Below are 15,343 nucleotides of genomic sequence, written 5' to 3'. Positions count from 1 at the left end.
CTGCATGCGGTGCGGCACGCGTGCTGCTTGCATGCTGCATGCGTTCAAAAACTGCGTGCCATTTTCGTAAGGGTAATAATCAATTTTGTTACGCAATACTGGTGTCAATCCCAAGCTGGAAGCTAGTGTTCTGGTAGCAGGTAGGCAAGCCACACCTACTGACAGCTATTGGTAATATTCAGTCGATCGGATTGGCTGAATATCATTAGTAGCTGTCAGCAGGCGTGGTTAATCAGTTTGACATTTCCCCCGACTTTCCGGGAAGGATTTGTCGAATGTAGAAGGACCCACGCCTGACGGCGTGGACTATCGTACTAAATGGAGCGTGGTCCTCCTTGAAGGACTATAATTTGCTCGATTCTGGTGCCGGTGTCTATAGAGCTCCTGCATTGATTTACATGGGTAATATTAAAATTGAAATATCTCAAGAACCGAATACTGTATGACGCTGAAACAAACTTTGAAATAAAGCTTTTACATTTCTCTATCTGTTTTATGTCATTTTGGTGTTTGTCGGATTCATGTGATTTTGCTATCAACTGCAGATAGCTCAAATTTAAATGCCCGTTGGTTGTCGTTTTTGTCTGCTGAACGAGATAAAGGGTACATGCAGGTGGTGGCCGCATTGCATTCTCTAAATTCAGTAAATTTTCATCGTCAACCGTGTAATTGAATACGGATTATTTTGAAATTTTAAAACGCTTGAAATATCACAAACAAATAGGCCTATATTGATAAATAATATAAATACAAGCTAAAACCGTTGGGGTTCGATAATGAACCCCACAAAACTAACCGAGTATATTGGAAAATGACATACGGCCGGGCGGTTTCACAAGTTGCCAGCTCGATCATGTCATCCGCCGCCTGGGTACATGTACATACCACTGATCTCTATACACAAAAATTTCAAATTTGTAGAAATCACATTCACAAGTTCTAGTAAAACACGATTTTCAACACTAAAATTGTTAATATTGTACCGATTTTCTAGAATTTTATGCAAAGTTTGGGACTCAAGTAGGCGTGATAAACTTTTACCGTGGAAACCGCTTCACAGGCGGATTCAGTGGTAGGCCTATATGAATCCTAAAGCGATATTTTATAGAATCATCGCGTGTAGCGCGCAATAATCTTGTATTTTACACTATGTTCGCCCATGATCGGGATGAAAAGGGCTTTATTGTGTTTTACTTTTTTGACCCCCCCCCCCCTTTATGGGTGTTAAAACTTTTTTCCCCCCCCCCCTCCCCCTTTTTTTGGAAGGTTAAAACTTTTTGACCCCCCCCCCCCACCAAGGTATTTATGTAATGAACATTCCCTTTTTAAAGTTCTGTCCGGGGAGGAACTCGAATACGGTGACGTAGGCCTACCTGTGCCCACCTCCATCCAGCACGCAGCGTATGAAGCTATAGGGTCTAATCGGTGTAGAAATTTCATAAAAAAGGGGATCATTCGGTGTTGGCAATGTCAAAAATGGGGTGATTTTGTATCATGAGCGCCCAAAATTTCAAATCATTGACAATCAAAAAATAGCTGTTTATCCAATTTTACAGTACAAAATAGACAAAACGCGTTCATTTTGCTGAAAATGCGCGCGTAGCGCATTGAAATTTCAATTTTGAGGACTAGTATCAGTGTAGGGTGCTGAAAAAAAGGGGTCTTTAAGGGACCGCTCATTATTTACAGGGGAGGGGGGGCCGGGAAAAATGTAGGGGGCTATGTGATTTTCACTTTAACAAACGGGGGGGTTATGTGATTTTATTTTTCCTGATAGGGGGGGTCAGGTGAAATTTAATATTAAATTATTCACTATGATTATGATTTACCTCATATTTGGCCATTTTAGCCACAAAAATGTCAATTTTTGCGCGCTTCGCGCGAATCTATTCCTGCACCATATTTTGAGTTTAGCTTCAATATGGCAACATTTTTGTGCGCTTCACACGCATTGGTGTCATAAACTTATTCTCTCACCAAAAAACAGGTGCTGGATTCACATAATACTTCAAAATACTTCAAATACTACAACCACCTCATGTCATAAAGAAATCTACACCACTGTTCATCAGCACATTAGCCATATGGCAGGGTGGGAAGTCAGTCCCCTCCCCTGATCAGTCGACAGATGTATTGTGACAAAACTTATGATTTGCGTCTTCCTTTTGGTCTATTTTAGACCCTAAATTAACCCCATTTAGTATCAAAATGCCAAATTGCCACGCGCTTCGCGCGCATTTATCTCAGAAAACCATTCTGTGAGTAGATATGCGAGACGGGCCCTTGTAAATTCTGGTGTGTTTTTTTCATCTTGAACTTGAACACGAATCTCAAAAATGAGAGTTACAATGTATAATTCCATCCATTCTATAATTCATAAATATTCATGAGTGCTAGGGCAGCTCCTCTGATGCTTGGAAACAGCATAAAACTTGTATACTGGGCAGTGTTCGAAATAAGCACTTTTATCCTCTTGTCCTCTTGTCCAAACAGATATGTACTTATCCTCTGGACAACCACTATATTGTATACCTCTTATGACACATTTTGGGGAAAACCAAAATGTTTTGAGGACAAGCAGAATTTATGCTTTAGTTGTCCTCGGAACAACCTCCATATTTTCCTTATTTCGGACACTGATCACGGTTGTTTGATGTATATAGAATTGGCTTCATTATTAACTAAATGCAAACTATAGATGGCGCTATTTATCCTAAATCATATTTCTTTATTTGCAAGGGGCAGGTGATTAATATTGCCATTAAAACAGCTGGAATAGGTGAAACAAGCAACAAGGAAATTTTATAAACACATTTTAGCAAACATTAAAAGGAGTTGTTTGTATTAAAAGCTTAAAAGAGTAATTTCCAGTAACTAAATAGCGCCACCAATTTTGTCATTAATAGATACATTTTGTATCCGAAAAAGCTATAAAAATGCTATAAAAGTGAATAATTTTGTAAAAGAGGGGAAATTAAAGTTGAGAATGACTCAAAAGCATCTGTATACATTAGCATGATATCACATTTAGCTGTTCAGGCCTAAAATGTGGTTGTACATGATGTTTTGTTTGAAATACTAATAAATGATCCCATCAAACAACCGTGTGATACTGGGACTAAATTAACCAAAAGTTGTGAAAGCCCTATATGCATCATCCTTTAGAATGATTTTAGGCCACATATTGTCCTCAATTTTGTTCATTTTAGCTGGTTTTTTTCACGCGCTTCAAGCGCATTTGTCCAGGTAATGTTCTTTTATTAGCAGATCAGTGGGACGATTTGGAAATTTTGCCCCCTCCCCCGGCTCGGTGACCCTGATACATCTCTCTTTGAATTTTAGCATTGAAATAGCATATTTTCTGGGGACAGAAAAAAACCTGGATTACAATTGTGGGGAGAGGGGTGTCTTCTATACGAAGAGCCAGATATGCAGAGGTGGCATGGCAATCATGTTGCCATGCCCAGGGGCCATCAAAAGGTGAATCCAGCCATGGTATAGGCCTACCAGCAAAATGTATTTCTCGATATGGGGGGGTTACGTATTTTTTTTTGGCGGCAATAGGGGGTTATGTAATTTTAGATGCTGCTAATAGGGGGTTGTGTAACTTTATGAACTCAATTTTGAAATCCCCCCGGCCCCCCTCCCCTATAAATAATGAACGGTCCCCTAGGGTGTAGGATTTGGGTATTTTCATGGGCACATGACGTCAATATATGGGAGTGCCCCCCCCGGTTTTGGGTATGCCACCGTATTTAAATCTAGGAATGTGGATCTCGGTCCCAGACGATTTGTGCTCCTTCCAGCCCTGGCTCCTTCGTCAACAAACCGGCTGGTCGACCTGGTCTGGCAGGTGGTGTGCGCCGTGCATCTAAGTTCAGTAAATTTCCATCGTCAACCCGTGTACTAGTATTTGAATGGGATTATTTTGAAATTTTAAAACGCTTGAAATATCACAAACAAATAGGCCTATGTTAATAAATAATATAAATACAAGCTAAAACCGTTGGGGTTCGATAATGAAACCCACAAACTAACCGAGTATATGGAAAATGCCATACGGCCGGGCGGTTTCACAAGTTGTGGCTCTATCATGCCACTCGCCGCCTGGGTTAAAAATTACTTATTTAGCGCCCCTTTTGTTGAATAATAACCAGTCACATTCCTCGGCAGATGAAAACATGGCGGACGAAGCTCTTGCGAAGGCTGGACTTCACTTTGATGAACTCAATAAAATTCGAGTTTTAGAACCTGAAACTCAGCAACAAACCACCGAGCTAAAAGAAGAATGCAAGGAGTTCGTGGACAGTTAGTATATGTTGCCACTTTTCTTTTCCAATGGCATTTTATCCTTATTGAACGTATCATATTTTGTTAAGCTTACCAACCATTTTTTATTTAGCATTCATGCATTGTTTATTTACATGTTTATGGTATCCTAGTGATGGGTGTAATTTGTAAACAAGTTTATACGCCGGTACGCGGCAATCCTCGGTTTTAAAATGTTTTTAAAGGTCATATACATTGTTCGGACAACATCATTCAATCATGGCAAGCTAATAATATGAGGACAATGGATCATGTCAAGACAATGAAAATGACTCTTTTTTTTTGGAGCAAATAAGAAGTTTAAAACTGATATTCCGCAAAAACCAACTTAAGGCAAGCGATGAGTTCTTTCGAACGAGACAGATTTGACCTAGAAAAAAGTTGATGTCATGAAATGACTGTGCCTGCATTGCCAGAACTTAAAGTAGGGGTTCATTCATATATTTTCATGACTAAACGGTTGTTTATGCCCGAGGGGCCGCTTGCAAATATATGAATGAACCCCGTTCATACATACCAGAACATTTTGTGATTCTTATTTCATCAAAATAATGACAAAAGATAACAAGGAACATCATAAAAAACGATGAATTTCCTTTGTTTTCTTTACCCTGAGATCGCACATCCGGGCCACCGGGCATAAACGCTGTTTATGCCCGGCTCTCGACCAATCACGCGCGTCGTTATATAGCGCGTATGTATGAAGGGACTATCATGACTATAAACATCAGGCCGCGACAAATTTTATTTTTTACTATAACTTGCCCGATCGGGCAGGCAATATCCAAAAATTGATTGCCCGAAATTAACCCATATTCCCGGCAACAATTGTCGACAAAGTCACATACCGTACTCATCATGCAGTGTAGTGCATAGTACCGTCAGTGTGCCGAATTTGGCAGTTTCATTCTTACGGAAATCCAATACTTTTCTCAGTTAAGTTGATAAATAAATGAGTATTCATGAAATGCATAAAAAATGAACATTTCATTCAATTATTTCACTGTTTGTTTCTTACATGTGGAAAATCATGTGTATTTTATGTGAAATTTTGTCAGTAAAGTCACGGCGATTTACGTATTTCGCCAACCACTAGTACATCTCAATCTCAATCATATGCAAATACATGGCCAGCTGACGTCATTGACGTCATGATATTTGCACGAAACAGGTTCTATAATTGGCCAAACTTCCAATACGTCACATAACGGCATGATGTTCATTAGCATATATGTGCCTGGACACCTCGAATAAGCCGTAAAGTCCCTCTCTGGTTATTTTTACTTTTTTACATATTTGCAAAGAGCATGTTTCAGGGATTAAAATGACACCTCAATGAACTTCATATGACAATCAGAAGCAAAGTTATGGCTTGTTATAGGTTGTCATGAATCAAAACGCGAAACCGAGAAAAAACGCGTTCAAAGTTATGGAAGCAAAATGACCATTCATCAGATGGGCCTCAGAAAATGTGGATTATTTCATATTTCCACTTATTTCTTTAAAATAAAACTTTGTATGTGTTTAGAAGAAAGCTTAAACATTTCAAATCTGCACAAATCTCAACTTCGCCAAAATACTGAGATTTGCATATATTTTCACCTGTAGCTCGAAATGAAGTTTGCCGAGATTACGGCTCATTCGCCGCGTCCAGCCACATATACATGTATATGTCTGCAAGTCTGGTGTGGGATACGAGTGCCTAGCGAAATTTGAGTTCCATTTCAAGAAGTTTTCTACTTTGTTTTGATGTTTTTTACTTCTGTGAACACGCCAAGTTGGACAGAAATACTCCATTTTAAATCATCAAGCTTTAATTGGTTTAAATTTAGACTTGCCCGATCGGGCACAGCTCTTCAGAGTTTTAATTGCCCGGCAAAAAATGTGATTGCCCCGGGCTATCGGACAGGCGATTTGTCGCAGCCTGAATTAAACATTCTCAATGCTGATTGCACAGAACGTATTGTTGTTCACAGAAAAAAAACCTCTGAATTCAGTATTACAAATTTAATGGTTTTTAAACATATGGATAAAATCACAGCTGCTTCTTTTTTTTTTATAGTAAATTGTGATATTACAAATCATATGTATATCAATATCATGAGAAATATTTGAGTACTTAAAAAAATAAAATAATAATTTGAGCTTAGAATTTCAGCGTGATCGATCTGAGACTAGCATATAACCGTGTTAAGTCCACAAACTCATGTACCTGATTTCCCTGTGGGATATTGCAATACTATAGTTATAGTTTCAGTTGGATGAAATATTACAGAGCAAACGCATAGTAACAATACTGTTTGAGGCTTTGTTCCCGAAATGAGAACAATAGTCTGCATATTGTTATGGTAAATAATAGTACAACTCATTGTTGCTAATGTCAAACTTGTCAAAGTGATTGTGATTGTTTATGAGAGCATGATATAGTATCCGCTTCATTTACTTTTAAACGTCATCAGAAAAATTAATTTCGCTTCAAACGGGGAAGAACACGTACGAGCTCGAACTTTACCCACACAATTTCTCTTTTCAGGAGAAATATGCATAAAAAAATTGCAGCGAGCAGTGTCCGAAATAAGGAAAATATTCTGCTTGTCCTCCATACATTTTAGTTGTCCCCAAAATGTGTCATACTTTTGGAGGTAAAATATAGTGGTTGTCCAGGGGATAAGTACATGTACATAGCTCAATATGGTTGTCCCCAGCGATTTTTGGACAAGAGGATTTAAGTGCTTATTTCGAACACTGGCAGCGAGTGTCAACTTGTAATGTAATAATTATTCTCTTCGAATAGAGATAAATTTGCTTTTGCAATAGACCTGCCCTTTAAGGCCTTTTATTATTATGTTATTTTTAGGGCTAGGGTAATGATTAAACCCCCTAAAACCATTAACCGAGGATGGATGTTTCAGTTCGAAGTCCATGACTGAGTCCCAGAACAAAAAATGCCATTGAAGGACTACAACTACTACTGGAATTTTATTTCAACACAGACAACAGTTGTGGAGTTAGGCTACAGTCAAAAATGAGGAAAACCAATATTTGATCAATAAATCAATAACTACTTGCTTTGAGTTGCTGAATTTTCAGTGCAGTAGTTGTAGTCCTTGCCCCTATAATATACATATCTTACTTGTCACCAATGTGCTATAATTTTGCCTAAAAATGCAAAAATAGGCACAAAATTGGCCAGGAGTGTAGTACCCCCTTAAGATCGCCAACTTATATCCTTTGTATTTGAGTTGTCAGTTGATGGTATTGTGATGTGCCCTGAGTAATTTGATTTTATTTAATTATTTAACTTTGTTTACAAGCTGAAAGTATTTCATGAGATGGGAAACCCCCTTGTATTTTGGAATTCCCCAAATTATTGTAAACAAAGTCAGATCTATGTTTGGAACTTGGAAAGCCCCAGTTCATTATTGCACCATCAGGAAAACCCCCCAGGAAGTGATGTAATGTGAAAGGTGAATGTGTATAATTAATCTTGGGAAATCCCAAGATTGCAGCAATGTTGTGAAAATGAGATTGAAGTAATGGTTTATTAATAGATGATGGGTTTTTTGCATGAGTACTGATATAAAAAGCTGAAGGCTTTTGTTGGGACTTTACAGAATGTCATGGGAGATTGAAAACTCCACATGTGTGTGATGGTCTTCGTGCTTCAAAAAAGAGAAGTACCTTTTAACCAGTTTATATAGCCAATAATTGAGCTAATTTTAATACAGCAACGAAGAAGACAGCGAGCACACAAAAGTGCTCTTCCTCATCAAAGGATTAAAAGTTCTTCTGTCAAATTGCTGGAGTTTGCTGGGTTTGTGAAGGCCACGCATCTGTCAAAGAACAGCGGAGCTGTGTTAACGAAACCTGTTCCCTGGAAAAAGAGTGATTGGTGAAAGAAACACCATTTTTGGAGAAAGCAGCGCAAAGAGATATATTGCGGAGAGAGCAGCGCAAGAAGATAAGCAATAGAAGAAAGCAGCATCATTTTCGTGTGAGGATTTCATACGCAAGGATATTTATAAACGCAAGAGTACATTGGACTTCGCTGGTTTTCGCAGGACAAGTGAATAAGGATATAATGCATCAGTCGTCCAGAACATTGCAAGAACTCTAGGGTCACCAACAAGAAGACAGCTGGTTAAGTACTGATATAGTAAAACTGTCATTGTGTGATTTTATTGTATATGCGATATTGTTATTATATGTACCAATCATACTCTGTTTTCAATTAAAGACTTAGATTTTGTTAGCTTAAACAAACAGTGTATTTGTGTTGTACATTCGTGTGAGTTCGGGAAAAAGGTGATTTTGGCCTTGAGTCAAGTACGACTCGTAACAGTATTAGAACTGTCACATGAAGTAAACAGTAAAAAAAATGTCAACAAAACATGCTACTGCAGAAGATGCCTGTATGTGTGTGTCTGAGGGCCGATGACACACATATGATGGGTGTACCAGCCCTGGGCTATTCAATAGATGGGGAAATTTGTTGTGTACATTAATTGTGTTTATTTGTTGTCATGTTTAATTGTAACACTTTGGGTTGGTTAAACTGTTAATTCTTTCTTTTCTTTATTTAGTTTGAACTATTTTAAAAGCAACTATTGACTCGTTTTGGCTAGAGCGGGCATTTAATTATTTCACAATCACAACAATATTTGATTTTATAAATAAGTGAAGAAGGAGTTGTACTCTTTATTCATTCATTATTGTTGATATTATTTAAGTCAGAAAATGGCAAGTAAAAGTAGTTGAAAGTTATTTTGAAGGAGAAAATTACAAATAAAAATAAAATAATTAATTATTTGAGATTTTCAATTTTGGACGCGGGCGGTAAACAGGAAACTAATAATCAAGTGCGAAGGGCCTTATGTGGTGAAAAGCTCACTTTTTTTGACATTATGACATTTCATCTTCTAATTTATATAGTAAAGGAATTTTTGACTACTGGATGACTTTTCTAAATGTATTTAAATGCACCTAAGTTTTGGAATTAAAATCATTTGCACACGTGTCCCCTCCTTTACGATTAATGGTTTTTGCATTTTATTCAAATAATAGGATTGTCTTTGTTTGAACTATAGAAAAGTGAACCTAGGAATATGGGTTGGATACAAACAGACATAAAAATAGCAAAATCCACTTGGTCAATGTTATTTTTTTAATCTTATGCTCCAAATAGTTAACAAAAATATGTAAATTTCCTCATTTATCTCAAATTCAATATTTGAACCATTTCCATCAGTTAACATGATTCTGCGAAAAATTGATGTTTAAATAATTTACAATCTGTATATAATATCATTTGAAAGCTATATTTGTTAGCAGTAATATTAGACAACTTTGGAGTTGAAAAAGCCAGCACCAAATCATCAATGCTATTTGTAAACTTTGATATTTGGTCATTTTCCTTCATATATCCAATTAAAAAATAATTAAAAAATATAGTGGTTAATAATTGTTAGAACTTGAAAATTAGATATATTTAAACCACTTAAACATAAAAAACAATCACATTAAGATACTCTGATTTTGCACCCTCATTAAACCCACTTGTGTACCCTGATTTTCTAGCTGCGCATTCATGTGTAACATCGTTAAATATTGACATTTAAACACACAATGACATTATGTTCCTGTGTTGTATTCGTATTCCGCCGTCTTTGGATGTTGACATTTTCCCAATGCACTGCATATTTTGACCTCTCCCCCAGCAAACACTGGAGGAATTGTGAATCTCAATCGACCAAATTGAACTGCATGAACTGAGTGACATCACATCACTTACTCACTGACTCACTCGGTCGACTTCTGTCGGACTCCTACGATAGCTCTCCAGATGTGTCTGTCCTGCATGCAGCTCCGGATTTCGCTTTGGTTCCTGTCCAGTGTCCTCACACAGAAGATCTACATAGGTCTTGCTCGGCCGCCCCACACTTCTTTTGCCGTGACTGGGTCTCCACAACAGTACTGACACCACATGCCCTGTACTTCTTAAACAGTGTCCAGCAAATTGTAGCCTCCTTTTTCTGATTTTATCAGTTACCTTTGGGAGTTCTCCATGACATCACATCATTATGATTGACTAGTGTGTTCTGTGTGTGTATGCTCATTGCTGTATGTTGGTCTTAATTTTACACTAAATGCGCACACCAAAATATACCCATATACCACTCATAGTCATGTATACTCACTTTGTTTCATTTCTAGCTTTCCCTAAGTGGTATCGCTACAACTAAACACTCCAGTGTCCGCAGGGACCCCCGAACTTGCAGAAAATGAAAAAGTAGGGGGTCCGGAGTAGAGTTTGGTGAGTCCGAGTTGTACAAATGCAGCATAATTAGTATGTCTGCAATAGCGCTATAGATTGAAAAAACTGCGGGTCTGCAGGGACCCCTGAACTTGCGGATAATTTAAAAACAGGGGGTCCAAACTGTATTTTGGTGGGTCCGGGACCCCAAAAAGCGACCCAGCACTACCCCAGCCTAAAAGTGCTGGATGACCTTACAGTTATTGTGATTCCGATTTTAAATATTTTTTATTCATTTACAGAAATGGGTGGATTCCAGAAGATTGTAGGTGGCTTTATAGAGATGGTAGATCAACTTTCTAAAGAAGTTGAAACAGAAAAAATGAAGGTGAGTGCAAAGATTTTTGAAATTACCGGTCCTTTAAAAAAAAATGAAATGGTTGTACAACACCTGATCTCCTCATATCTCATCACCAGGGGACCACTGAGTTGAGTTTTACTAAGGGCAGTGGGATGGCAGCCTTGGCAGATGCCATATTTTTTACGTGCAATATCAGGGTTCGATTTAACTTGTGTCGTGGAGCAAAATGCTCCCCATTTTGGACAACCTGCTACACAAATATCAGCTTGTATAGCAATATTTTACAATGTAAACATATGCTAATATTATAAGAACATCACCTAGATAATATTTTCGCTAAAAATTGATATGCAAGATTTCAAAGTAAATCAAACCCAAGATTTTCAAAGTAAATCGAACCCTGCATGTCACACATATTTGTCCTAGTAAAGTCAATAGCAGGTCAGCAGGACAGTTTGGAAATTGTAGAAAGTTTTTATTTTATTAGTATTTTTTGTGGGACATGAGAGCACATCAGACATCAAATTGAATTCTGTATACGAGGAATGTCCTTCTGATATCAAATAATTTTAATTTTTGAAATTTAGCGATATAATTCAAATTTTATGCCAAATTATTCGAATTTGATATTTTTGTATTTTTGATTTTTAACAGTCCTCGAAGTAAACTTTCTATAATCTAATGATATTTACTTAAAAGTGTATGTAGCTGTGATGAAAAGCTGATAATCAATTGAAAATTTGACCTTTTATTTTGAAGTAAAGGCCAATTTTTTTGGGTGTTTTGGGGGAGAAAAAGTCCATATCTTCATACGAAAAGTCAACATTTTCAATTGGTAATCGACTTTTCATCCCAGTTATAATACACTTTAAATACATATCATTAGATTTACATGAAGTTGCATTCTTCTTTCGTGTAAAAGAGTGCTCAATCTTATGACGGAGAGTATGTAAAAAAATACATAAAATTAGAAGAAACAAATTATTTCATGCTGATTCACTACATCATTAGATTTATAAAGTTTTTATTACCGGGTACTTTGAGGACTGTTAAATATATGAAAAATATCGATTTTTAATTACCGTATTTGCATGCCATAAACAGTGTATTATATTTCGCGAATTCAGAATCAGAATGCAATTCAATATTTAATGTCTGATGTGCTCTCATGTCCCACAAAAATACTGTCCAAATGTTCATACCCCAGCCCTTAAATTCAAAGATATCAGAATTGCCAATTTTCATGACCATATTTGGAATCAGCATGAGAAATGCATTAAAATGAGTACAAACAAGATAGCTCTTGATATTTTAAGAAAATATCTCAAAAATTTATATTTTTGTTTCCTACAGGCCATAGGATCAAGAAACTTATTGAAATCAATAGCTAAACAGAGAGAAGCTCAACAGCAACAACTTCAAGCACTTATAGCGGAGAAAAGAACACAATTAGAAAGGTATTTTTTATACCGTTCTTCACCCTTATGTGGCAGTGACCTCAGTCCACTGGCATACACATGCACACACACTTAAAGGTGCTGCATATAATGTGCGCGAAACAGCAGCCTCAATGCGTTGACGTCACTGCCACCTCATGGTGAAAAATGATAGGCCAGAAATTTAAACCCTCGTGGAAGATGTTGGGAATATCTTTCACAGGCAAGCGCGGATCCGGGGGGGGGGGTGCTTTGGTGGCTGCAGCATCCCGCGGTATGAATCCAAAAAAAAAAAAAGAGAGAGAGAGAGAGAAAAAAGAGAGAAAGAAAGAAAAAAAGAGAGAAAGAAAGAAAAGAAAAAGTATGCACCAAATCGTGTGAATTGAGGCAAGGGGACGTTGCCCCCTTCCAACACCCTGGACCCTGTATTGGTCACTAACTTTACAGCAGGCACGGTTTAGGGGGGCGGGCCGGGCCCTCATCCAACAAAAAAGAGGAAATGAAGAGAAAGGGGAAAAACTAAAAAAAAGGAGAAAATGAGAAGAGAAAAGGAGGAGAGAAAAAGTTAAATTGCACGTAATTGAGTAGGTCCATGCCAATATAGGGGCCTCACCGTAGCGGCCGAAATGCAGGGCCTATCACATTTTGTCACCAAAGTCACTAGACGACAAAAATAGGGAAAACTTGTCCACGACTGGCTTAATGTATGGGCCACGCTGTCATTCACAAATCTTTGGCTTTTTCAAACTTAAATTGTACACACTAATAGTGCCAAAATGGTCCACCAAATCGCTTGAATTAGGTCTTCATTTTGCAAAAGTTTCTTACTTCTGAGGGGGCTCATCCCCCCTCAGACACCCCTGCCCTTATTTGGTACATTTACAATGTTTTTTAAAGCACCCCGGGGGGAAAGCAGTCCTGGATCCGCCCTTGTTCACGGGGGAGTATGACTTTCAAATGGAATGAACACATTAGGCAGTTATGTTTGAATTTCATCCACCCTCTGAGAAAGATTCAACATGATTCTTCCACAGTGGGAGGAGGATTTAAACAGAGTTGGAAGATATTTGTAAAATTTTCCACAGGGGAGTGTGGACTTTAAATGGATTAGCTTCTTGTTATCTGATATACTTGCAGAGAGACATTAAAACAATAATATTTTTCTGTGCCAGATTCTGATTATAGTGGGAAATGTCTCAAGGCAGGTTGATACTGGTCTTTGCCATCAACAGCTGTGTTGTCAATTGTGCAGGGGTGGCGGAATGATTGTTGAAAGTGGGGGGCCAGTCAGGGTGAAGTGGCCATCGCGTCGCGCATTGTCTGTGAGAAACTTTTGCAAACTGAAGGACCAATTGAAGCCATTTGGTGGACCATTCTGGCACTATTATTGTGTACAATTTTAGTTTGAAAAATCCGAAAATGGGTTAAATGAAGGCCCAAATTGAAGCCATTCGTGGAAAGTTTTCACTATTATTGTATAAATTATTGCTTTTAGTGTTCGGTGTCCAAATCAGAAGTGAAAAGGGAAATTTATTTATCCATAGGCCTACATACTGTGTATTAACACTGGGGAGTTGGACAATTTTGCAAAATGAAGGGCCAATTAAAGCCATTTTATGATTTATGCATCATTTTTACACATTAAGGGGGTACTACACCCATTGATTTTTTTTTTTTATTTTTTTGCATTTTGTGAAGAAAAAAAAAAAAAAAAAATGGACAAAGTGGTATGCAAAATGAAGGGCAAATCTTCTCGTTTTATTGGTGGCATCGGTATCAACGTAGCTTACATGCTTTTAAAAGTAGAAGCCAAAAGGTGGTACATCACTGATGATTTAAATTCACTTCATTTTGGAAAGCTTACTATCAACGGATTTCGTTAAAATTTTGGATATGTGTTGCTAACACGTTAGGGAAATAAAGTTGATATGTAAATGGGAATAAGTGGTTCCTGATTTCTTTTATGACTTCATGAACTTGGTGCTCCACAACTATCAAAAAAGGAACTGGTTAAAATGCTTCTATTTTCAATGTTGAGCTATATTTTGTATTTTTAACTTGCGACATTTACTGAAACTTAATTAAGCCACAGGTAACAGGTTACCACAACCATACTACAGCAATGTTGAAAAAAATTGTATTTCTTGTCACCTATACCACCATATTGGGTAGTTTTCCGTAAGCTTAACGTTTGTGATTTTGGTAACTATTTTATATTTATTTGTGAAATCCATCGCAACTAGGCATTCTAAATTGTACTCACCATTTACATCCCAAGGTATATTAGTATATCCACCTTGCACTTCTCGATATATATCCAGTTAAAGACAGAATATCAAAATTATTCCTCATTATGATATCACAAACTCTCACATGTGTATTCAAAATTGATGCTTAAATTTGACCTGAACCAATTGACCTATAACCTGACATACGGTGACCTAATAGCCTTTTCTTCTCCTAACAACACATTATAATATTATTGACTAATGACTATACATCCATTGTGTAAGTGTTTATATATTTTGCATGCACCACTAGATTTTCTATAGAGAGTATAACAAAGGATTTAATGTATTCTATTCATGTACCCTACTTGAACATGCTGAATAGAATAAATCATGGTTTGTTATGAAACACGCATCTGAGTAACTAGGATACAGTAAACAAAATATATATAGGGCTAAAATGACTTACTACAATTGTTTAAAAGCACTTTTTTCTTCTTTTTTCATATTTTTTTTTATTTCACATGATCCGTGCATATATCGCCTAGCTATAAATGAAAAAATATTTATTTAGACCAATCAAACCAATATATGGGTGTAGTACGCCCTTAAGGGTCTAGAATAGAGATTTGATTATTTATGTTCACCCAGATATGTTACACACAGCACATTATGGGTTAAAAGTGGGCCCCCCGGTCAAAAAAGTGGAGGGGCCACTGGTCCCCCTGCCCCCCCC

At 37.3% G+C, this 15,343-nt stretch overlaps 1 protein-coding gene across 2 annotated transcripts in view; it reads left to right on the top strand.

Moving 5' to 3' along the window:
- Window positions 1-4,166: 4,166 nt before the first annotated feature.
- Window positions 4,167-15,343, top strand: part of LOC140146264 (intraflagellar transport protein 20 homolog) — a 225,158-nt gene continuing 213,981 nt past the window's right edge. For both annotated transcript variants that reach the window (XM_072168047.1, XM_072168046.1), the window contains exons 1-3: window positions 4,167-4,308; window positions 10,885-10,970; window positions 12,297-12,400. In XM_072168047.1, the coding sequence (XP_072024148.1) occupies window positions 4,182-4,308; window positions 10,885-10,970; window positions 12,297-12,400 (317 nt within the window). In that variant the 5' untranslated portion in view covers window positions 4,167-4,181. The remainder of the gene's footprint in view (window positions 4,309-10,884; window positions 10,971-12,296; window positions 12,401-15,343) is intronic.

The sequence above is a fragment of the Amphiura filiformis genome, chromosome 2 (assembly GCF_039555335.1).
Source record: "Amphiura filiformis chromosome 2, Afil_fr2py, whole genome shotgun sequence".
NCBI lineage: Eukaryota > Metazoa > Echinodermata > Ophiuroidea > Amphilepidida > Amphiuridae > Amphiura > Amphiura filiformis.
Note: the sequence above shows the minus strand (reverse complement) of the source record. Positions and strands in the feature narration are given on the sequence as shown.